This window comes from Gobius niger (assembly GCF_951799975.1).
Source record: "Gobius niger genome assembly, chromosome: 12".
Classification (NCBI taxonomy): Eukaryota; Metazoa; Chordata; class Actinopteri; order Gobiiformes; family Gobiidae; genus Gobius; species Gobius niger.
The window spans coordinates 18758249-18783964 of record NC_136863.1 but is presented as its reverse complement, the minus strand read 5'-3'; the positions used below and the strand labels follow the sequence as shown (position 1 = coordinate 18783964).

The following is a 25716-nucleotide window of genomic DNA, read 5'->3' as shown; positions in this document are numbered from 1 at the left end:
TATGTAATAATGTTTTTAAACATTTTAATCCTACCTGAGTGACATGGAGAGTAGTCTGTCTTTGTCTGAAGCAGAAACCCCAGTGTGCAACGACTTTGTTTGTGGGGATTAACCATTAACGCAGGCAGAGAGTGTGTTTCTCCTGATTGGGCCGAGCCTGTTTGGAATAATGTGTGAGCCTTCAGACCCCCCTCTGCCCTGGCCTGAGCTGTCACACCAGGTGAACGCACTCTGAGGAGCCCAGCCAACAAGAAACACCGCATTCTCCCACAATTTACATCAATGCCACAGCAGCAGCAGTGGAGCAGTGGCATTTGGGAAGGGACGTATGTCTATGTGCTGCCCTTTAACTCAGCCTCACAAAACCACCTCAGCCTCTTTCAAACTGTGGACTGAGAGGAAACATGGTGGAGGATGCAGCTGACTGGAGAGAATACTGAATGGGTGATTGAGTGGAGTTTGATGAAAGCACTTATCAATAAACCACCCATGTGAAGTTAAGCTAATGGAGTAACCAGTTACCAATAAAGGGCAAAATATAGCACTTAGGGATGCATCAATCCGATACTGGTATCTGATATCGGAGCCGATACTAGAAAAAATACGATATCGGGTATCAGCTACAAATATCCGATCCTGAACCAATACCAGTTTTGTCTCTCAACGCCTTAAAAACACAACTTTTACTACCTAAATCTAAGTGCATATGGGCATGCTGTATGTCATTTTGAAGTAGAACCTGGAGAATTCAATCGCTTGGTTTTAATCCACAAATGTATTTTTGACCGGCGCGCAAAATACCCCAGTTAGCATCAGTATGCTAAAGCTAGCGGGAGCATGCTAATGCTAACAAAAAACACTCAAGGCTTGGACTGAAACTATGATAGAAATAATAAAGCCTAATAAAATAGACTCGACCAAAGCTGAAGCCAAGTGTTTGTGTTTAAGTCTAAGAAATAACTATTTAACATATTTGTAATGATCAGATAACTTTATGTGAGTTGTTTGTATTAATGTAACCTAAAGCCTGTCATATACACAATTTAGTGTAGAAAAGTCCAGTGACCCTTGTTAAATGTTTATCCAAGAGTTTATCAATAACTATAAATGATCTATAATATCATGACAACAAAATATGACTTTATTGATCTTAAAACGGTGAAAAGAGTCAATTACATTTTTCACTCAGAGAAAGCTAATTGTAAGAGAGTCTCTTGGTATCGGTAAATATCGGCCTAAAAAAAACTGGATCGGTGCACCTTTAAAAGCACTATTATTTATACCTGTGGTTCATTTTCTCTTGCACATATAAAGCCACACTGCGGAACACTCCAAGTTGTGTCCACTTAAATATTACCTCAGACAATTTGGATTGTTGTAAACAATAAAAACTTAATATACTGCACTTAAAATTAAATAATAAGCATGACTAAAAATGCCTCTTGCATTTCTTCAAGTTTCTTTAAGTTTCTCACTAAAACGACTAAGAAGAGGAATTATTTTGTATGAACAAAATCAAAACAAACAACTGGTGGCCAATTAAAAGCACTATTGTTCAAGATTCTAGGCTGCAGTCATGTTTGGCTCCAGCATAACACAGATCAGAATAGAGCCCAAGTTAACTTAATTTCCTTTGTGTAATCTAGCCATGTACTGCCCTAATAGTCTAATTAGAGAGCAAAATATGGACACATGTGCATTAACAATATCCACACCCAACACTTCCCTTCATAAGTATTTCTTTGGAAGCGCTCTGTTTCAGGAAGCTATACACTAATGGCTAAATAATGTTTATGTAAAATGGCTGCAAGTATATTGGCTTGACGATCACAATCTTCTTTGTTGACTGAAACAGTGTTTGCAGAGGAAAGGTTATGATACAAGCTTGCAGCCTACAATATTAGTTGCCAGTAATAGACCAGTATAGTGCACTCTCCATATGTCAGCAATTAGCGCATGCATAAAAGTCTGCTCCAGCAAACACTCAGTTGAAAAATTGCCCCAAAAAACTAAAATAAGGAATAATGCTGTAAAACAAAGTCATGAAATAGCTTGGTTCTTGTACACATACAATCCATTCTATGAAGAGGTTGAAAAACAATATGTGGACTAATGAAGGGTGGCAAATTAAAGCAAAGTTTTCCAAGAGAGACAGACAGGAAAGTGGCTCAATCTCGCAAAACCTCATGATTCAACTACTTAGCCATTTTTTCTCAATGTGTTCTCAGAAGATTATATCACCTCCGTTTGTGGAAGTCACTGCTGATCTGTCTGGCCGTTTGTAAAGCCCTGACACAGCCCACGGCTCAAAGACCAGTGTCAGCAAACACTGCTGCAAAAACAACATGTCAACACCGCTTAATACTCCCACATTAAACAAAGCATTGGGTCATGTGACAACAGTGATCGGCGAATCAACTTCAAGCAGAGACCGGTGACAGGCTGGTGAGGGCCACGCGGAGGAATCGAGAGTTGAGACAATTATCTCTGTGTAAAGGGCAAGTAAAAAAGGATCAAGGGAATTACAGGCAGTATCGTAAAAGTATTAATGACTATATTGCACAAAACAACAAATCGACAGCAAGTTGGGTAAGATTCAGTCGAGCAACGGGATAGATCCACACACACACACTACCTCACTGGTCACGAATAATAACTGAGCACTGCACAAATGTTAGGTGAGAATGTTGCCAAATTTAGTTTTGTTTGTTTGGTCAGACAAAAAGTGTTAGCTAGGCAAATCAACTTCCTTCACTTTATCCAAAGAGGCTTAACTGTATGAGCCAATGTGCCATCCCAATAACAGTTTCACAGAACTGAAGTGAATGCAAAAGTATGTGATATTGCCTCCCATTAAAGACTTGCGGATTCACTTGAGCTGATGTACTTAACTGCTCCATCTTAGCTATCCACAGCCCATAGTAATGACGACAAGGAAATAAATGAGCAAGGTTAAAGGAATAGGCCACCGTTTTTATATACTAAGACATGTTCTTACCTAACCTTAGTCGTGTTAATATATCCCCGTCTGGTCTTTGTCCGTGCGCACTGTCACGCAAACGGAGCACATACGCAGCCTCTCCCACATGTCATATAGCTCCAAAAAAGCTCACGATAGAAGCTACCAAGCTCTTCCACGTGTTCCCTATTTAAATAAATTTACGTGAAGTGTTTTCATGCAAAGTATATTTACACAGAAATGTAACATGTCGATTTTATAAGCAGATAAAAAGGGGTACTATATTGTGAGGCGTAATGATACGAGGAGCAAAACGTCCGCGCAGTAACTCCTAAAGGTTATTGACGGAAGTGAGCGGGGGAAGTCTTTAGGAGTTACTGCGCGGACGTTTTGCTCCTCGTATCATTACGCCTCACAATATAGTTCCCCTTTTTATTTGCTTATAAAATCGACATGTTACATTTCTGTGTAAATATACTTCGCATGAAAACACTTCACGTAACTTTATTTAAATAGGGAACACGTGGAAGAGCTTGGTAGCTTCTATCGTGAGCTTTTTTGGAGCTATATGACATGTGGGAGAGGCTGCGTATGTGCTCCGTTTGCGTGACAGTGCGCACGGACAAAGACCAGGCGGGTATATATTAACACGTCTAAGGCTAGGTAAGAACATGTCTTAGTATATAAAAACAGTGGCCTATTCCTTTAAGGTTAAAGGTGCATTATGCAACTTTTCATGCCAAAAATATATATTTGTGCGGCTGTATGAGTGGTCAGCATGGCGCCTCTACATTCGATCACGGTGGTCTCTATAATGCTCCAGGATCCCTCGCTCTGTAGGTTTTTGGGTCAGTCTGCAGTGAAAACCTTGAAAACAATTGTCCTCGGAGCGTCCTTGAGACTGCTGTGATGGAAAGTAAAGGCGCCATGCAGACCACTCATACAGCTTCTGGGTCAATACAAGGTCAAATACACACAAATATAAACTTTTTGTTCACATAAAAAGGTGCATAATGCAGCTTTTACTGTAATATCCATCACATTATACTCTATGTACTAAATGATGACAGAGAAGCATCTGCAAATGGCTTCTCAAAAGTGCAATTTCACTTTCACTGTAAAAGCAGAAAAGGCATCAAGGTATATCAAATTACAGTATCTATTTGGCAGGGAAGTAACACAGATATGATGTTCCCTGGTACTTGTTCCTAGAAATTTAGGGACATACACTGAGTGCTCTTGTTCTATCGTAATGACGTATGCTTTCCGCTTGCTCCAGTGACACACCGACACATTTCCCAATCCTAACCTTAACCCTAAAACTGTAAACTGAGCTAAAGAGCTAGGGAACAGGAGAACATATTATTTTCCACCTGTTGCAGCGACACACAAATGGTCAGTGTGCAGTCCATACTCTCTTTATTCATGCTCATTTATAGGTCTTAAGAGGCTGATACGACCAAATGCTTTGAAACAGCCTGATCATGACTTGACTCGTAGATGAGCTGGAACTGCTGCCAACCATGAAACAGACAAAAAAGTGTGGTCCTGCACTTCATAGGATACAATGGACTAGTGTTACCGAGAGCCTCGGTCGCAAACGGTGAGGAGAAGAGCGACCATATCAACTTACAGCATACTGTTACAGCCATGGGGACAAGCTTACGTGCAATGGCCTTTATTAGCTTGTAAAAAAAGTACATCTGAACACACAGCCTTTTGTGAAAACCCATTCACATATAATCATAGTATGCATACAGTAATTATAGTTGCACGTACAGGACAGGTTGGTAGAGTTTACATTAATTAAGGATAGCCCCTAAGCAATACACAATAGTAAGTTGAGTTTACAACAGACGGATGATGAGATGTTGTCCAAAGCAGCTGAAAATTAAAATGTTGATAAGCGGCGAGGAAAACAAATATAAAACGCACTGAAACAGGATGCAGACTAAATATTGACACAGTTGGACAAACTTTATAACTTTATAATTTAAAAGACATCGGAGATCAGATCTAGAAATACAGGGCAAGAAAGAGGAAGTATGACTTTCTCTAGTTTGAATACAGAGGGGGTTGTGATGGCCGTTTTAGTTCCCCTTAAAATTGATATAAATTCCTAAGTTATTTTGTAAGCATCAAATCTTTATATGTTTTTTGTGTGTTTGGGTGGGGCCAGGTAGCCAATAACACTTTCAATTCATGAATTAAATGAATTGCATGAAACCATCCATCCATCCATCCATCTTCTTCCACTTTTCCGTTTCCGGGTCGTGGGGGCAGCTGTTGGAGTTGCCCGAATCACATTGCACCAGCCCCTTATGGCTCCTCCTGCAGGTGGTGGGTCCACAGAAGGACGGCCTCACGATTAACCGGGCCTATTGGTCTCTTATAAGGGGCTTCTGAACCGCTCTTTGTCTGACCCGTCACCTAGGACCTGTTTGCCATGGGAGTGGGGGGCACGAAGCCCCCGACAACAGAGCTCCCAGGATCATTCGGGTGCTCAAACCCCTCCACCACGTTAAGGTGGCGGTTCCAGGAGGGAATTGCATAAAACCAGTTTATTTTATTACATTCATTATGTCTTTTTGTTTACAAATTATATAATACAATAATAAAGCGTTGGTCTTTGAACAAAGCTCTTTTGTATTACCTAGTGTCTTTCTAAAAGAACCTTAAAACTAATTTGCATAAAACCTACATTTGTGGTCATTACATGTGTAATAAAGCCTGGAAACAAGATGGTATGGTCAGCTAGATACAAATATAAGGAAATGGGTAGCAAGTACAAACACGTGGGTGTACAGTATACACTGCCGTATTACCTATCCTTTAATGTTGGCATAAAAGTCCAGTTATTTTTCATATGAAAAAGTGCATAACTGCATGTTTCAAAACTTCGATTGCTTTTCGTAATATTACAGTTTGTTCTTTCTATCATTTCTACCCTATTCTCTTTCTGAGCTTGACCTCAAACTGAGAAAGAAACAAATCTTCACTTTTAAACCGGCCCTGACACTGAAGTGCTGTAATATTATCCACTCTGATATTTGGCCTCTATTCTCAGGGCCAGCGATGATGGGAAGTAATTCTATTAAAACAGCTTTTATCTCCTGCTTGTTTGAACACAGTAGAGATCATTCTACGTTACAAGCCAAAGCAATTCTGAAATATTTATAGCAGATTCTTCATTCTTGGATTCTTTAAGACCAACCAACCAGTTCAACTTAAGATGGTTAAAAACATTTTTTTTTAAAAGACATGATGAAAATGGCTGGTGTCACTTTCAGAAATTGTCAATATTTTCAAGAAAATACAAGCCAACTATGCGGTGTTATCACTAATACTATTGCTTTAATCTAGCCACAGGGTCCTTAAATGTTTTGTAGCAGTCATTGAAGCAAATTTTGAGCATAATATCAAATCAAACCTCTACCAACAGTCCACTGCTCACGTTTCTTGTTCTGTCTCAACCACATGTAGTTGGGCCTAATTCCGGGGCATCAGTGTCTTCTCTGCTCCTTCTCCTGATCCTTATTTCATCCGCGTCTTAATCTGCCCTCTATCTCTGCTGTTACTCGTCGCGGCTCACACTGAGGCAGTGTGGATTATGTCCAGTCGACTACAGTAAGATGACAGGCCAATATGAGGCTGCACTCGCTGCGCAGGAAATCACGGCTGTGGTATTATGTACAGCACTGCTTTGATCACAGGATCAGTGCCATCCTCTGCCTCCACTGCACGTGTCTCTATTCGCAATAGATGCTTTACAAACTTCCACAGGCAGGAACAAAAATGGTAATATTACACACATTAACATCCATCCCTTGCTTGAAGATTGGACAAACAACTTTTTTGGTTTTAAAGTTAAGATTCATTTCACACAGTCAACATTTTCACCAGCATAATAAACATTTGAGAGAGGACTGAAATATTATGGAAAAATAGAAGAATCACAGTTTTTCTTTTCAATGTTTACGTTTGTAAAGGTCTACACTAAAGGGTTAGCAGGCCTAGAAATGTGTTCAGCAGGATACAAGAGCTCCTTTTGACTTATCAATTGAGTGAAGTATTGGAAGTATTAGCAAAAGCAATCTGAAGACATATGAATAGTAAATGGTAAATGGTCTCTCAACTCACATTTTTCAAAAGTCTCCCAGTCTCTTTTTTGTCATTACAATTCAACTATTCCTTTAGACTTCGTAGAATCCCAAACAAAACTAAATCAAGAGAGTCAGCAAATACTTTACATATAGATAAAGTACTCATTATTCAGCGGCTTTATTTTGCCTACTTCCTTAGCCAATAGCTCTAATTGGCATCACTTCTGTCACCACTGATGTACCTGTTGCTGATGCCAACGCGATGCCCACCAAAGCACCCTTCATCAATTCACCACCTCAATGGCAACAGTGCCTTTCAACCCAGTCTTTTAAATGGAGATTTGTTGGAGAAAAGCGGCACTGCCTCCTCCAGCTTTCTCCAGCCATCAGCATTGTGTTCATGCATAGGCTGTAGGAGATCTGGCACACAGTGCTGGCTCGGTGTCTTCTCCATGACCAAAACCAACGTCTCGGGTCTTGGCAAATAAACAAACAACAATGGACTTTGATCACACACTTTATTGCTTTTTTTTTCTTTTTTCCTTTTTGATGTGTTTTACAAATTTCCTCTTGAATTATAACCTAATTTAACGTATTTAGCTATGACTGACGATGCGCTTTGAGCTACTTGCACCTCTCGTCCAAAGTGTTTTTTATCATACTTATAACTGCAAATGAACTGAATCTGAAACATTAGACTGAAAAATGTCTATTGTTTTAGGACTGGGCAAAAATTCGATTTAAATTAAACAATCTAATTTGGATGTTTAAAAATCTTTGTTTAAACTGCACAGTGACTTTTCTGTTTTTTATAGTGATAGTGCCTTTGCTATTTTTGGGTTTATTGATGTACTTACTGATATACTTATATTTAAAATATATTTACAGTCAGCAGTTGTTTTGTTTTAAATAGAGGAAAACATTGTCATTGAATTGTAAAGTTTTTTTGAAGACAAGATTTTTTTGGGAGGAATAATCACCCAGCTCTAATTGTTTTCCTACTCTTCTTAGTTACTGTCCATGCCTCAAAGATTACAAAAATTAGCAGGGCTGTCAGGTCCGGTGTAGAATGCATGACAGTGGATCAGTGAACACATTTGGGGGAAAAAAAAACAAAAAAAAAACTGCATGACCATGGTCAATGAAATTCAGTAGTATAGAGCTGGAAACAAACCTAAAAGATCATTAAGTTAAACTCACAATTAATCAGAAAATAATGAATGCAATAAACATGGGGGATCATCACAAATGAATTGTCATCATGAACTGATCTTACCGCTCTAAAGGCAGAGCAGGTCATCCCCTCCCAGTTCAGTTGGTCTCAGGAGCTTTCACATAGTTATGTTTGTGAATTAAATGTGAGCAAATGCTTTAAATTAGAGCGTTTTATGTCGGTCTGGTTTTAATAATGGAATATAATCATTACATTAAAGTGGATACGATTAATCGTGATTAATCAATGCAATCAAATGTAATTAATGAGATTTTTTGTTTTGAATAGGCGCATTGAGTTGCCTTGTGTACGAAATGTGCGGTATAAATAACGTTGCCTTGCCTTAATTAATCAATTGACAGCACTACTCTCTAACATTTCAGATCCTTTTCTTTTCACATGAACTTGATTCGCTATTTGAACATAATTTTGAAGGGAACATCTATTCAAATGACACTTTGCAAGAATTTGAGGCCGTTTAAGCTTTATTTCGAAGGTCCAAGAGGTTGACAAAACTATTGCTCTAAAAATCCACATCGGACACATGTTAGAATGAAGTAGGCTATTGGATTATCACATGAAATGCCTGTGGTAATAAAAAAAAAAATAATAATTAAGAAGTCAAACAGTGTCATGTTACCTCAATTATGACCCATGTCACATTTTCTTTTATGTGGGGGAGGCCAGGGAAAATTGCACTCCGATATCATACTCATACTCGAGCATATAAGACACTAGAGTTTGTATTGGGCCCAAATATACATTTCAAACAGTGGAATACTCAACCCCAGCTTTAAAAAGCCGCTCGGCCATAGAGTTCAGAGTTATAAATGACTGATTACTGGTCTTTTACTGTAATTGTAAAACTGCTGCACACCTGTTAAATAACTGCCTGTGGTGTGACTTGTAACACTGTCCTGTTATCAAACGGATGGAGAGTTTATGAGGCACAGCCGAAAGCATATTTTTAAATTTATGACCAATACCATCCACAATTTGATTACTGTTTGCAGTACCTGGATCACAAATACCTTTCCGTTTCATGTGAGGAACAATGGAAGCTTTTCTGAATGGAGTTGGGAGGATTTTCTCCAGGTTCTCTAGTTTCTCTGATTCATTCATGAAAACATGCACAAAAAGCAGAAACCTCCAGCCAAACCCATAGCTCAAGATCTGGAGATGGGTCCTCTGATGCTGCACTGCAGTCACCCACGCAACAGGCGGCCCCAGCGGTAATGAAGGACAGGTCAAGTCAAATGCAGAGGACACATTTTCGAAAGAGGACAAGAAAGTACACCCTTAAAGAAATGTGGTTTTGTATCAGGTTGAAAATAAGGCTACAAACAATAGCAATGAATTCATGATAAATGAAATTAAAAATCTCAAGTCCGTCAAGTGATCTGAGTGTAGTTGTGTGCTACAAATCAGATAATGCAGTGAATTGTACATCTCATGGGTGGGCGTTTTTCTTACAGTGAATGAGCAGCTGCTGCAGCCGAGGGGGGGCCACACATCAGTCCTGATTTTCCCCATTACCACACGCTCCCCCCTCCCCCCTCTCTTACTCACGCTGTCACAAAATTTAGATCTGCAATTACACAGCATGTGTCATTGCAACTCAACATCATTTCATAGCTCCGGGGTGACGGTATGGCACTGTGCAGGCAGCGAGCCACCAGTTCACATCAGAGCTGCCCTGTGTGAGCCCTGCAGCTCGATGTATCTCCTGTACCAGCCAAACTTTCAGCCATATGCAAAAAATAATCAAGTTGAATCCGTAGGGAACAGAGGGCAGAATAGTAAAGAACTAACTGTACTTAACTGTACTTATGCAAAAAGACATAACATTAGGCATGTGTCAAAAAAGCAAGGGGTGGGTACAGTTGCAACACTAAGGACTGGAATATTTTCTTCATTATGCAACAGTCACATCATTTTGCAATTGTAACAAACAATCTGTGTTATCTCTATGACTATAAGAGAAAACATCTGAACGAATTAGAAAAGATGTGGCCAATATCAAAATATGTGTCACTTATGTTGAACAATCACAAATCATTGTAACTTTCACATAATTATTGTGTCATACATTATAGGCTAACATGCACATGCTATTAATATAATATATTATATAAGTGGTACATGATGTGTGCTTTGAATTAAATTTGACATGATAATTAGTTTGCTAGCGTTAATCTGTATGGCGCGTAAACGAGTGCGCTCATTTACTTACGATGACTTCTCCGTAGATCTCCTGCTACAATCCTTCACAGATAAACCCTACAAATAGTTAAATGTAAGTTTGCCATTCACTCATATCCACTCGCACACAAAGTCACTCGCACAGCGGAGCCAGGAGCTCTGACTCTGACCCGCACAGTCCCGGTAGAGCCGCCGTGTGCGCTGGATCCGAGAGCACCCGACTCTCACCTGCCATGTGACAGACAAGCCGCCTTTGGGGCGGTCCTGGAAGTCTGAACGTCACAGGATATGAAACTGCTATGGAAGTTTGTGTCACTAAAAAGTCAAATCTCATTGTTGATATTCTGGCTATGCGAATTAAATGGTCTGGTATTAGTAAATGCTATGCAGTATGTTTGAGGAGCATTTTGTTAGCTTAAAAAAATATATATAGCCTATATACATTTATAAAAATGCACCATGATTTCAAAAACAGTTATTTGATGAAAAATGTTCCCCCAAATGAAATATATATATATATATTTTTTTAATATAGTGCATTTTGTCGACTCGAGTCACGGTCACTAGACCTAATTCAAAGTGTATTACATGAGAGTAACACATGGTCAGAAAATGACTGAACATTACCATCTAGTGGCACAATTGTATATTACAAAAATATTACCCTTCAATAAGAAATCCCTGACGCCAGAATTTCATGCATTTCATATGATTTAGGTTCATCACAGGTCTATGTGAGATGTCATAAGCATGAGATAAGCTCCCGTTGAAAAGCTGAAAGGCAGCTGGTCCATATACAGCCGACTTTCATTGCTAAAGATGCCTTTTATTAATTTGAAGATGAAAGTTTAAAATCTCACCAGGGCCAACGGGGTGCACCTGTTGCACAATCACATGTTTTTACTCCAGGGTAGTGGACACAGAATGCGACTGACATTCCCAAAACACCTGCACATTAGCCTGTTCCTCCCTCCTCTAGTAAATATGCTTTGGCAACTTTGGAATGACACTGCGTAAGCATTTTGTTGTTTGTTTTGCCCCGCTGTTAAGTCGTCTTCAAACACAACAGGAATTTTAAAGCGAAACTGGTTTATGCATTGCAGGTCTTTCTAAGAAAATATTCTGTGTAATAAGTTCCAGAAATCACCAGGAGGGGGCACGAGTGTACACAGCATAGTAATGCAATACTTACCACTGTATTATAATACATTTATTATTTTTAACCCCAACATCACAATAACGTTCTTGCAAATAATCCTCTTTGTACTAGCAGTCTATTCCTTAAACCGTGTAACAATGACGACAAATAAAACCTTACATAACACTATAGAGTAGTGTAGGTTGACAGGTAACTTAGCAGAAGGTACGGTATCAAAATACATGACATGTAGTCGAGTAGGATAATTAGGAGTTGGGCCAAAGCCACAGGACGCCTCGTAACGCAGTGTCCCACAGTGTCCCCCGCACGCTCATAAGCAGCTCCTGCATTCCGCTCTGCTCCCCCGCAATTGGCCCGCGCGCACGTCAGTCATAATTTCCCGCGTTGAGCTTGCCTCTGATTGGCTACTGAGGATTCCACGGCGGTATCACGCATGCCATTGGTGGGAAAACTAGGTTAGTGGTCCGACAGGCATGACGGTGAAGAGAAACTGGGTCACCGATAGAAAATCGTTTATGTCACAGGTCTATGAGCTGCAATTACACGTTATACAGCGACTTTGAATGGACGCAGGCTCCTATCGGATGTGTTGTAAGTATATAACTAAATCGAAGCTTTTATTAGTCGGTAGCCTACATTGGGGCGTTTGTGGGTTTCAATCCGTGCTGCTTATCGTCGATGTTTTCCCAGCGCTGTGGGCATGTCAGTGTGGTTTTCTGGAGCAAGAGGAGGGACGCTAGCTGCTGGCCAAGTCCTTACAGTTAGCTACTAGCTCTGTGCTAATATTAGGTACGGGGGCTTTTACATTTAAAGGTGCATTGTGTAATCTGAGATTCACTTGAAATTCTTCGTCAGCCTGAATGTATATGTGCATTAACCGCGAGCAAAGGAAGCTAGAGCTATGGTAAGTACAGGGAGGGCTGGTTGTTAAATGTTTACTAACGTGACCCAAGTGCGAACAATGCTAAAGAGCTAAAGCTATGTAAACAGGCCTTGGTGGGCTTCTCCCCCTGTATCTCCCTCTGTTGCCAAAACAGGAGAGGGTCCATCATTTAAGGATCCATAGTTTTTCCTTTAGATAACATGGTTAAATAACTGAGCGTCCTGAATTACTCGCAGGATACAAGTGTTAAGCCAGTGTTTGGTTATTCTCTTTATCGTGACACTGTGTTGGCATGTGCAATGGAGATGTTTGTGACCAGTGGTTCTGCGGTCCTCTGCGGCATGTGCCTGAAGACGATAGGCCTACTTGATGCTCATGCATGATGTACAAAATAGTTCTTACTTCTGAATCACAGTTGATTTAAATCAATAAATATTGGAAGATAAGTACATATATTTATTGGTTTTAATATGATCGTAATGTACATTCATTAGCCTATAATAATCTCATTATATCTATATAGATATAGATGTAGATATATATATATATAACATGTACATGACCTATAGCCTTAACACAATATGTAGCAGGTAAATGCTGATCCAGCACCGTGTAGTACAGTTATCTATGACATAAAGAGATAACGCACAAAAACTAAACTGTGGGCTCTTTTTATGTTGCAAGAATCGTATGTGCAGTCACCTTTAATCAACAGACGGCTTGCAAAAAACATGACATTTATACCTTCAAGTTATCTTTCACTTTCTACTAATTGTACAATTGCCTCTTGACAATACCATTTCTAAAGAATTAGACTATGCAAATTTTATTGAAATACTTTCTTGCAGGTTGGACAGAACTGTGTTAAGCTTATAATGAGAACTGAATAGGAATTCCTTTGAACTTAAGATTGACCTCCGATCTTTTATGGACTTTGAGCTTAAAAAAACTAGCATTAGTTTTGTCTCTTATCATTCGCAGCAAGCATTTAACTTTTCATAGATTTAACCATTTGGATTCAACATTACAGCGGGATTTAATACCTTTCACTTTGGCATAAAAAGAATCATTGGCTGATCAATAAATTATTTGAAAATTATACGTTTAGTATTTATGAGCTGGTAGATAGATGGAAAGTAGATAAGCTGGTTCTCAAACTTTACCACTGGAAAATATTTAGCTCTGTGTACCACCGGATCAAAATCCACAACTGTTCAGAACTCGGAAATGTGTAAACCAGGGCAGAAATGGGTTTAAGATGAGACTGAACACGACGAAAGAGAGCAAAAAATATATGTAAAAAACAAAACAATTTCTATGCATTACACCAGCTTTGTCTTCCAAAGCCCTGAGCAGCACAATGGGAGGCAAAAATTACTGTGTTTTGTTACTCAATGCAAATTAACAGATGGCACGTATTTGCCACACGCCTCAATCACACTCTCAGAACAAAAACGATCTGCACTCTTCAAAATCTCACGGCAAACGGCTGAACGTCAGTATTTATAGCAATGCCATATGGAAAATGTTGAGCTCTTTTATACCACTGTGCATACTATTCCTACTTTGGAAGCAGCTTGGAAATGTGCCTTAAACTTTAAGCTATTATAGGGTCAGTTTTGCGTAGTTAGAGGTTTTTGAGAGGACAAAACTTGGAGCTCGGATTCAGGGTCTTTTAAACGGCTGAAAGCTTCATTGGTGAGAACTATTGGACTATTTGTTTTGGCTGTGATATCAAGTGTAACAGGTTCTTGTAGACATATCCAATAAATAATGTCAAACAACTAGGTGTAATGTACTGACATTGCTTCAGGGCTAGTACATAGAGTGCAGACAAGAGGAAAAAGTCTGAGGTGGTAGGAGCAGGTCAAGGAGGACATCTTCTCTTTGAGTGAGTGAAAATTATACGAAGCCTCATAAGATTATTTTAGATCCACTATTTTTAGCGCTGATTCTGTTTGGTGTCGCCTATAGAGCCCTGCATATGTTGTCATCTGTTAGGTGGTTGTGCAGCGGGCGAAAGGCCAGATTCACAGGGAGCACCTACTGTATGTGGGTGCGCACGCCGACTGCTACATTAATGACTCACTTGCTTATGGCTGCGTGATACTCTTAGTGTGATAACAACGCAACTTTGGGGCAGAATATGCCGAGAGTATGTTTTTTTCCGAGATCCTTGTGTGGGTTTGTTGAAGCCTCTAAATGCTAATGGTTTAGAGCTTGCCACTGGTGTCTTGTAGTAGAGTTGCGATCATTCAATGCCATAGCTGTATGGCTGTAATCCTCCATCTGGCATTAGCAATTTAGTTTATTTGGCTATTCTTTTTTTTAAATTAAATGCCTTGTGTGTTGTTAATGATAATGATCAGCAATGAAATAAATGTGTGTGTGTGTGCGTGTCTCCTCTCGTCCAATTGTATCAACCTGAATGAAATACTTCTTATCACTGATTCTGGTTGAAAGAAAAGTTGTAAATAAAATTGAGATATCAGCAACGTCTCAGCGAGTATATACAGTGTGAGAGTCAGACCAATGACGTTTGCAGCATGTTTTCCATCAGCGAGATGCCCAAATCAGGAGGAGTACGCAGTGACGGGAACGCTGGTGTGATGGATCGGGGAAAATGGGAACACTACCGTTAACATTATATTCTCTCCGAACTTTCTCCAAAAATAGTTCCAGAAACCCTTTATCCTGAGAAATGGAGAGAAACGGATTCCAAGAAAGCACTGCTTGACCATGAACCTGGCTCATGATCTGGAGATGGGTCCCCGGGCGCTGCGCTGTGGTTGCCCTTTGCTCCTGACAGGTTTCCTTGTTGAACTGGATAAAGAATGGGTCACATGCGGAGGATAGATTTACTCCGATAGATTTCAAGTGTGAACACAAGACTAATAGTGTTTGTTTGTTTGTTTGTTTGTTTAACAGCCAGTGATTAGCGTTGGTCGTGTACGTCACAGGAGTTGGGTGAAGCGAGGGGTGTGTTCGAGCTGCATATGAGTTCAGTGAACTTTTGCACATTTCCGTTGCCGTTCACCTTTGCTGTAGGTTGTGTTTGCAGAAATGTGTACATCTCAGTAGACCTCAGTGATTTGTTAAATACACTGTGACTGGATAATGTTTCACCGACTGTTATTATGTCGACAATTTGGCAATATATTCTTCCTTTCAAACATGTTTCTTTTCTTTGTCATTTTGCTTGATTTTATTGATCTCGGGGACCAAAACCATCAGAATAATTGACTATGACTAGTGATTCTGTTGTGAACAGTCCTCCCTCTGGCGGATGCTGACGGTTCGAGCGGAGAACCGAGTGCGGTGTAGTGCTGACTCACTTAGTGTTGGAGGAAGATGGTGGTGGCTGGAATGGAGGCTGCCTGGCCGTAAAGACTGGCTGACCCAGTTTCCACTCCCATAGCAGCTCCTCCAGTGTTTCAGTCATGACACAGTGTTTTCCCCTTCAGCCCAAAGCTTTGTCCCAGTAACAGAGCTCACCACGTCTGTCCTGACCCAGTGCGCTGCCCACACCTCACTCCTGAGCTTTACTGCTGATGGTGCGTCACATTATACACACGCGGATTTGACCATCTATTCTTCAGAATTGCATGTTTGTATTCTAAGTTTGTTCTCTACAGACAATACTCATACTTTTGAATTATATTTGCAGCCGCAACACTAGGCAGTGGTCATTCACAATAAAGAAGAATAAAGTTGTAGAAGACTAAATGAAATGAGCCTTTACCTCAGACCCCGTAATCTACGCAAAGTATAAAGTCCTTTGCACCTTGATGAACAACACGCACTGCAGATGGAACATTGTTACTATGTGTTTGTGCTTGTGTGTCTCTCTCCAGAGGTGGACCAGTTGTGCCTGTAGTCTGAGCATCAGATCAGATCATATCGAGGAGGGCTAACCCCATCAAACCGGATGAAATTGAGTCAGACTGAATCTCACCAAAGCAAGACCAGTTCAAGACGGAGCAGACCAGATCGATCCACACACACCCGGGCCTGCCCAGTAGAGCTGTTCCCTTCTCCAGTCGTGGTAACTATAGCAGTTTCTCCATCCTCCACTCCCATTTCACATAGACATTCAGATTTCATTGTGTCAAAACAACAGCTCTCGGGCTTGTATAAAAACTCTTTGTCTAAGCCATTGGCTGTGGTTCTTCTGTGGTGATAGTCACCAGTACCAATGGCTTCAGAATCATCAGACTCACAAACCAGATGTGCTGCAGGTGCACGTTCTTCACAGAAAGTTTATAAGCTGTTATTACAAACAGGAATTTCTCTAAAGTATGTAGCCTCCAGTCTCTTGTTAAAATGTCCTCTGGAGAAGATGGAAATGTGTGAGTTTATAAAGACCTGAGTCTCTTCTTTGTTGGCATTCTGTTTCATCTTTGTGATTGCCAGTGCGACTGCTGTGTCATGACCTGCTTCAGATAATGGACAGCAGAATTGTATATGCGGTTTATTATAAGGACAATAGCTGCTTCCTGCTTCCTGGGGGGGGATGAGGTACTACTGGTAATGAAATTTAATCGAAAATTGAAAGCAGGTATAAACCAAGTTTTGATGCCTGTTGGGTCTAGGGGTAGCATTAAAGGAAGTTACTTGGTTGTTTCACCTCAAACAAATTATACAAATTTAAAAAATAATAGTTGTGGATGGAATGAAATAACATCATAGATGTTCTGATGTTCTGATAGTTCTGATGCATAGGGATCGCTAATGTTTGAAGCAGCAACTGTTAGCAGCTAACACAGTCAAGTTTACAGTTTACAGATGGTGAACTGATAAACATCTGACTGACCTGCTCTGATGCAGCTGAAATCCTCATGAAATGTCCATCAGTTTAATAATCCAACATCTACAGGGTGCCGTCAGGTCTTATTCCTCCTTACGATTGAAAAGCAGGCTCCGGTAGGCTGTGAGGCGTTCAGGGGTTGCGGGGGGAAAAAGGTCTGCACTGTATGCTTAGTTTTAAATGAAACAACACGGAATCACATGAAAGTTACAGTTTAGCAAACAAATATAAGTCTCACTTTGCTACATATCTTATGATGTTCCTTTTGTGTGTGTTTTCAGTTGAGGGCTCCAGAGTGAATGGAAGGAGATGATTTTAACACTGAAGCTGTGATGAACATCTGTGGTGAGTAAAGCAGCAAAGACTTGTACCCACAATTTATCCAAAATGTTTATGTGGATACATCATTACACAACTGAAAGCTACAGTCATCTGCAACGATATACGAGTAAAGGTTAATAGAGAGGATAATATCTGTTAATCTCTTGCTTTATGGTGCCACATATAGCCTTGGTGCCTTAGCTTGTGGAAAGCATTATCAGATTGGTTCATTCCCAACATGGCTCAATGCCTTACACTGTCTTTGTTGCATAAATCCATTTTGTAATAAGAAGAATGAAGTTGTCGTGACTCGTGAGTAAAGGTGCTGATCTCTAATGCACAGATGACCTGATGGCAGACCAAAGGATGGACATCTCGTCGACCATGACTGACTTCATGTCGCCGGGCTCCACTGATCTCATCTCTAGCTCCATTAGCACGCCCACCATGGACTACACTCGCAAGAGGAAGGGCAGCACCACAGACTACCAGTGAGTACCACTCATGCCCCACTGACAACTCAAGAGGCACATGGTATTAGGATTTGACTTTAATGGGTAATATTGCAGTCATTATGGTAAAAACGGTGTTGAATTGACCTACTGAACTCAAAACTGATGATATAATGTGTGTTTCTTTGCAGGATTGACGGCTTCTCCTTTGAGTAAGTACACACATGATTTAATATCTGCTATTGATCCTCTAATGAATAATGACTTAAGTCTGAACTGTGTGTGCTTGTTGCTGTGCTCTGCATCGATGGGCTGTGAGCTTCACTTGAACTCATATTATGCTCTGTCCTTCTTTCATCAGTGACATGGACCCAGACAAGGATAAAATGGGGAGGTAAGATCATTATCACCATGGAGACGCACCATCTTGTCATGTGTAATTTCAGCCAAATAATTTTATATAGTTTGACTGATAGTGATCCCATGTAGGGACACAGTGTGGCGTTGTTGTTATAACAGTTTATTTTCATAAAGACTACTTCCATCTTTCAATTATTTAGCATGGATCTGCGTTGAGGTTTGGATATGTAAAGAGAATAGGATACAGAGGATGTAATTTAGTCTTGCCCTTGGGTACAACTCTTCCTCATTGTTGCATTTTATAAGTGTGCATGAAGTGCTTTTAATGGAAGCGTACGTCATGCAGCATTTGTATTATATCAGCCGTCTGATTGCCCTGGCAAATATTACCGTGACAGGTTGCATAAACGTCACAATAACCCGAGCACAACTATTGATTTCCCGCTTATAAAATAAGTTATTGGTGTCAAATTCCTCACCACTAATATTGTGTTTGCTTTTCTAGTGACCACCAGGGCCGGATAAAGAATGCCAGGTAAAAATCTCCTGCCTCTCCTTGTGTTTTTGTAGTCTTGCGTACAGGGTTTATGAGTTACAGTATATGCTTTCCTGTACAATTATTTACAGAGAACTTTGTCTATGTTCATTCACATTCTGAAATGGATACGGTAGTTTTGCAGAAGCAAGAATGTGATAATTTGCCGTATAGTGCAGTTTTCTTGTGTTACTTGCTTGTTGTAGACAATGACAAATACCGGTTGATAGTTGAGTGGTTTATAATGGTCTGTGGTTTGCTTACAGGGAAGCTCACAGTCAGATCGAGAAGCGGCGTCGGGATAAGATGAACAGCTTCATAGATGAGCTGGCTTCGCTGGTGCCCACGTGCAACGCCATGTCCCGCAAACTGGACAAGCTCACAGTGCTGCGCATGGCTGTCCAGCACATGAAGACGCTCAGAGGTTAGCAGTGCTCACCTGGCTCCTGTTTGAACTGAATGGCTGTCAAGTTTAGTCGAAATGTATAAAATGACTTTTCTGTTGTTGCACAGGGGCTGCAAACCCGTACACAGAAGCTAATTACAAGCCTTCATTTCTCTCAGACGACGAGCTTAAGCACTTGATATTACGAGTAAGTCCTTTTCCCTTTTAAAATTATAGAAAATTAGATGCAGGCACTTTTGTGAATATAATTGTTGGTTTTGTCGTTGTCTGATGCAGGCGGCTGACGGGTTCCTCTTTGTGGTTGGGTGTGATCGCGGAAAAATCCTCTTTGTTTCTGAATCGGTCTATAAGATTTTAAACTACAGTCAGGTATGTGATAGAAAATATAATTTCCCCCCAAATCAATACACAATCCATTCATTTTAAAGGATTCACTATAAAGCCTCCGTTCGGCTAAATTACACATATATTTTTCATTCCAGCAATGAAATAAAATTTATATGAAATAAATCCAAATAAATTCATGCTGCCTGTTCCGAGTGATTGTCTGTGAGGCTTTGGTTTGATCCGATTTCTTTTGTGCAGAATGACTTGATTGGTCAGAGCCTGTTTGACTACCTTCACCCCAAGGACATTGCAAAGGTCAAAGAGCAGTTGTCGTCCTCTGATACAGCACCGCGGGAGAGGCTCATTGACGCTAAAAGTAAGTATAAATACACTTTCACTGTGTAGTAAATGATGTGTCTTTGGTTCTTAGGTGCCATCAGTCTGTAACCCAAATGTCATAGGTGTATTTGACAAACATTAGATTGGATCACAGAAACAAGCTCGGAAAAAGGTTTTGTAACCCACTCTTTATCAAGCCCTGGATAACAGATTGAGCTTGTTGAAGGGTTGCTCCATGACGTCAGTGGTTATTGTGAAGTGAACACATGCTCTGCTGTGTCCACAGCTGGTCTTCCCGTTAAGACAGACATCACCCCCGGACCCTCTCGGCTCTGCTCGGGCGCAAGGCGGTCGTTTTTCTGCAGAATGAAGTGCAACAGGCCTTCTGTCAAAGTCGAGGACAAAGACTTCCCTTCAACCTGCTCCAAGAAAAAAGGTGCTCCTCCAGGATTTCCATGCATTTATGCTTATCCACACACAGCTAAAACCTCCTCACACCAGCCTCATCTGCCTGCTGTGTTTGAGACCTAGTCAAAGGGCTTTTCCAATCCCCTGCATATTTTAAATCTGTTTGTTCTCTCTTTCTGAGCTGCTGTTGTATGAAAGCACTGCCTCCCTGGTGTTTGTCTTTCTAAATTTAGAGCTGCATCCTTATTATACCAGGAATCACACCTCATTTCTTTACACAACACAGGAAGTTGGCTTCTTTAAGTATCCATAATAAAGATACTTTAAAATAATCTGTGCATTTATGTAATAATCAGATAAGTCGTCATAAATCCTACATGTTCAGAACTTTTCTCAAACAGACCACCCCAGACTTAAAGCCAGAATAAAAGCCGTTATTTAAAGTTCTTTGGCTGTGTCCAGTGCTGTGCTCCGGGGTGTGAGCAGAGGAAACATATGGCTGGATGTGGCTCTGCTCCTGGTTGATAGAGGGAACTGGAGTGTGCACTAAGTGGCTCTTATTGTGAAGCTTTCATGACCAGTCAGGCAAAAATGTTTAAAAACTCGTAGAATGGGCTGTTCAATTTTATGATACTACGAAACAGTGTAGCTTTGTCTGCAGCCGCTATCAAAACCTATTCTCAGTTAAGTTATTGTAAACCATTTACTATATTATCTCTTTCAAGTGACTATTGCAACATTTTACATACAGCTCTCTGAAAGATCAACTAAATTTGACACAAACACTGCAGACAAGTGAATTGTAAAGGGCCACATTTATATACCACTTTTCTACCTTAGATACTCAAAGTGCTTTACATCAGGAAACCCCTAACTCATTCATGCTCTCACTCATACATCAGTGTCAGACACCAGAGGCCAGGTGGGTGGTACATATAGCATTAATGGTGTTAGGCAAGAGTTTATGAAAAGATGAGACGGCCACAGTCGGTGTCCTGTTCTGAGAGCACTAGCAATGTTCGGCTCACTGACCTGTAAGATTCCTCTTCCCGCCCACAGCGTGGTGCTGGCGTCCCATTTGTATCTTTCCTGTTCATGTCTACATATAACACTTATTTGTCTTGTTTTACAGCTGACCGAAAGAGCTTCTGCACCATCCACAGCACGGGCTACCTGAAGAGCTGGCCACCCACCAAAATGGGCCTTGATGAAGACAATGAGCCCGACAATGAAGGCTGTAACCTCAGCTGTCTTGTGGCAATCGGACGGCTGCACCCCCACATTGTCCCCCAGCCCAGCCTCGCAGACATCAGGGTCAAGCCCACAGAGTACGTGTCCAGACATGCCATCGACGGCAAGTTTGTCTTCGTTGACCAGAGGTAAGAAAAGATCAACATTAAACAACTTAAGTGTGCATGTGTGTTACTTTGCTCTGTCCTTTGATGACTATGCTACTGTGGTTATCAAAGAATAAATGTATAATGTTGCATTTCTTCCTTTAGAGCCACAGCGATTCTTGCCTACCTGCCCCAGGAGCTGCTTGGGACCTCCTTCTATGAGTATTTCCACCAGGACGACATTGGTCATCTAGCAGAGTGTCACAGACAAGGTATTGCTGATTTTATCTTCAATGATCTGGGCAAGTGGAGCAAGCTCACTGACCTGGTGTCCCTCCACAGTGCTGCAGATGAGAGAGAAAATCAACACCAACTGTTACAAGTTTAAGATCAAAGACGGGTCCTTCATCACGCTGCGGAGCCGCTGGTTCAGCTTCATGAACCCTTGGACCAAGGAGGTGGAGTACATCGTGTCTACAAACACAGTTGTGTCGTAAGTGGAATTTTATTTTTCTGCAGTATTGACAATGTTGATTATTAGAACTGGGTTTCCTGATAAATTATTTGCCAGATGCCGAGACGTTTATGGGTTTACGTTAAAGAGATGCGAGGAAAATAGGAGAAAGCAGTTAGTCAGACCATCCGCAACCCGAGCTTGTGCACAGAGAGGGAGAGCACACCTATTGCACGGGACACCGAGCGACGGTGGTGTCAACACAGTTTTTTCCCCCCAATTAAATACTGTAGTGGGTGAACGCAAAAAGCGATGGAAGCGATAATCAGAGGGGCCGCTTTTGGGAAAATCAAAGACGATCACATTTAGAAATGGCTAAAATGTGACTATAACTGAAAGCATTGCACATTGAAGACCCGTCGCTGAGTGGAGTTGAACTGTTGGTGTCATTGTGTGCAGGTGTCCTATGATGGAAGGGTCAGACTACCCTCAGTCTGTAGCCTCTCCACAGAGTATGGACAGTGTTCTCACATCAGAAGGTTTGTAAGCCCCAATTACTTAATGCATTAGAGCTCTCCTATCATCTTTAATATAATGTTGTTAACCATCAGGCGGAGGACGGCGAGCATTGCAGACAGTGCCTGGAATTCCTGGTGGGACGAGAGCAGGGGCTGGGAAGATTGGGCGAATGATTGCTGAAGAAGTGATGGAGATTCAGAGGTAAGAGCAATACTGTCACTGTTTTAATGTCAAAACATCCGGGCAAAGCGCTGGAAGAGAGCAGACCTCCACTTTAGATGGTTGTTTTATCTAAATAATTTTCTGCTTCTTAAATAGCACCATTTTATGAAGGGCTAGTATAACACACTAAGAAAGTTTAGTGTTTGGAAGAGCAGAGAGATTGTAGAACCTATTATTACCCCTCAGAGGCAGTTGATAGTGCTGCATCTTTTGTTCAATTGTTACACAGCTCAGGGCCTGACTCAGTCTGCTGCTAAAATTACATTCGCTCCTCAACCTTCAGTCCCTGTATTGTCATTGCCATGGTAACGCAGCTGTTTTTAACTGTAAAAAGCAGCATGTTGGACACTGATTTAATATTGTGTAATTTCAGGATCCGGGGCTCCTCTCCCTCCAGCTGCGGCTCTAGTCCTCTGAACATCACCAGCACCCCTCCTCCAGACACCTGCTCTCCTGGAGGAAAAAGGGTAACATGGATGACTCAACATAATTCATACTGATTGCTGTTACATAATTTTACAAGAATTCAACTTTTTAGTTTTGCTGTCATAGAAGGGTTGTATTTTCAACTTGAATTTATCGACTTTTTAAGACTGCATTGTAGATTGCACCTTGCTGAACCCTAAAAGTAGTGCATTCACAATTGGACATTTAGTCTTGAGTGCGGCTGTGTAAGCTCTCAGTTGTACAGGCACACAAATCAGTCCTAACTAAAGTGTTTGAAAAAACTTATTAAGACAGATATTTGACTAAACTGAACCTTTTTTATGCTAATTGCAGATACAAAATGGAGGGACACCTGAGCTGCCGATCATTCCTGGACCTGACTCTGTGGGCTACCCATACTCAAACCAGTCCATAATGAGTAAGTAGCTTCTGAAGTAGAAACAGTGCATTCATTTTTAGTTTGTCTTCTGCCGATGCTACTTTCCTGTCCCATACTGACCACATAAACCCATTGATGGTCTCGTTCCACCTCTACAAACTTGTTTCTGTTTCCCCCAGGTGACAACTCCCACTTGAGTATAGACATCATAGACGAGCCTGGCTCCAGCAGTCCCAGCAATGACGAGGCGGCCATGGCGGTAATCATGTCCCTCCTGGAGGCCGACGCAGGGCTGGGAGGTCCAGTAGACTTCAGCGACTTGCCCTGGCCTTTGTAATGGCCCACACACAGACTCCTGTTCACCCCAGAGCCACTGCTGGAGAGGGTTTGGCCATTCCCACGACTACACTGTAAAAAACACAAGCCTTCTTCTTAACCAATCACTAGGTAAAGACAGGGTGCAGAGCTGCTGCTGTTTGGATTCTCTCCAACTCATCATTCCAAGTGACCCGGAACTCCATCTGAAGGAGGACTTGAAATCTTAATTCCAGCAGCGCAGCTTTGACATAAAACAACACTCATGTTTCTACGCTGTGATGAGACGGCCGTTTTGCAGTGTTTAGTAAAGAGTTTTCATAACAGGAGTAACGACTGAACTTTGTCTAACAATGGCTCTGCCTCAGCCAACACTGGACTCTGAGACATCCCTGGACGGTTTCTCCTAAAGGAGAAGTGTTGGAACCTGAGACTGTACAGTAGGTCTCATGTTGGACGTGTCAGTGCGGTCCGTCATGAGACACAAAGCACAGCGGTTCTTTTGGATGTTCACCTGATCCTTTGTTGCAGTTATTCCTCATTCAACCTCAAAAGGTGTAACAAATTAGACTGCTTCAGCACATTGTGCAGTAGAGGTCTTCTCCAGCCTGTTTCTCACCATATCATTGAACAAATGATTCAAAACGTTTGCAAATAGCACTTCTGTATAAATTCATAGAATCTAAACAGATTTAACAATTCAACTACTAACTCTGAAATGCCAACGCAAAGCACTTATGCAAAAAGAAGATGAGGCCAAGAATCTGCAAACTGGTTCTCTGCGTAAATAAATGAATAATTGGATACGAGTTGCTGTGGTTTTTAGCAGACTGGGGAGATTTCTTCTGTTGGGTTCAAATGGGACCCTTGGTGGCTCTAGGGTTTCAAGTCAAGAAGGAACAGAATTGTTCACTGCCAATGGCTGCACTCGACTCTCACTGCTCTGTCGGCACCAGCCACAGAAGAAACTGAAGTCAGGCTCGCACTGCCTCCTAAACTACCCACACGCCACTGACGGTTCAAACAAAAAGCCTCGTCTGTCACTTTTTCCACCTGAACCTGGGAGATGTTCGAAATACCTCTGAGCTGATTCGTGCTTAGTTATACTGTTAGCCAAGTTGTGGCTAGTCATCAGATTCAATGCAAACTAGTTTTTAGCCTAGAGGGCTAATCTGTAGAAACTAATCAACAGGGTAGGACTGGGACAGAAATGGATGTTCTTTGATCACTTTCTGTGTGGTCAGTGGCCGAAGGTCAAGAGGGAGGGTGGATGTCTTTACCTCCAGTGATTCATTTTTACAACAGAACTCTACTCACAACGGCTGCTCTCAGACGATTAGAGGAGGACCAGACCAGGAGGAGGACCCGCAACATTAACACATTTTTAATTGTATTCTCTCATAAAGACAGAGTTATGGCCATTTTAAATTACAAGCATGCTAAATCAAACTGAATTTAATTATGCATTATTATTACTTTTTACACCAAAGGGTATTCCAACATGTATCTCATTTATAATAATTAAATATTTGAATATGGTTGGGGCTTGAGCTACGCATTGGAAAAATA

The 25716-nt window shown here is 41.1% G+C and overlaps 2 protein-coding genes across 9 annotated transcripts in view; one reads left to right on the top strand and one right to left on the bottom strand.

The window, feature by feature from the left end:
• Positions 1-10688, bottom strand: part of ppfibp2b (PPFIA binding protein 2b) — a 51927-nt gene extending 41239 nt beyond the window's left edge. For 4 of the 8 annotated variants that reach the window (XM_079567510.1, XM_079567512.1, XM_079567513.1 and 1 more), the window contains exon 1: positions 10509-10687. The gene's annotated coding sequence lies outside the window, so the exon portion shown is untranslated. Of the gene's footprint in view, positions 1-10508 lie in introns of all 8 variants that reach the window. The other 4 variants (XM_079567509.1, XM_079567508.1, XM_079567511.1 and 1 more) reach the window with 2 other exon arrangements.
• A 1402-nt stretch (positions 10689-12090) lies between these two features.
• Positions 12091-25662, top strand: LOC306971599 (basic helix-loop-helix ARNT-like protein 1). The gene is made up of 20 exons (XM_079567918.1): positions 12091-12227; positions 16374-16564; positions 17608-17671; positions 17991-18138; positions 18291-18311; positions 18461-18493; positions 18965-18994; positions 19261-19418; positions 19508-19587; positions 19677-19769; positions 19986-20103; positions 20353-20502; positions 21607-21853; positions 21977-22083; positions 22154-22304; positions 22725-22804; positions 22877-22985; positions 23380-23473; positions 23787-23871; positions 24012-25662. The coding sequence occupies exons 3-20, from the start codon at positions 17626-17628 to the stop codon at positions 24167-24169; spliced, it is 1908 nt and encodes a 635-aa protein (XP_079424044.1). The 5' UTR covers positions 12091-12227; positions 16374-16564; positions 17608-17625; the 3' UTR covers positions 24170-25662.
• Positions 25663-25716: the final 54 nt, after the last annotated feature.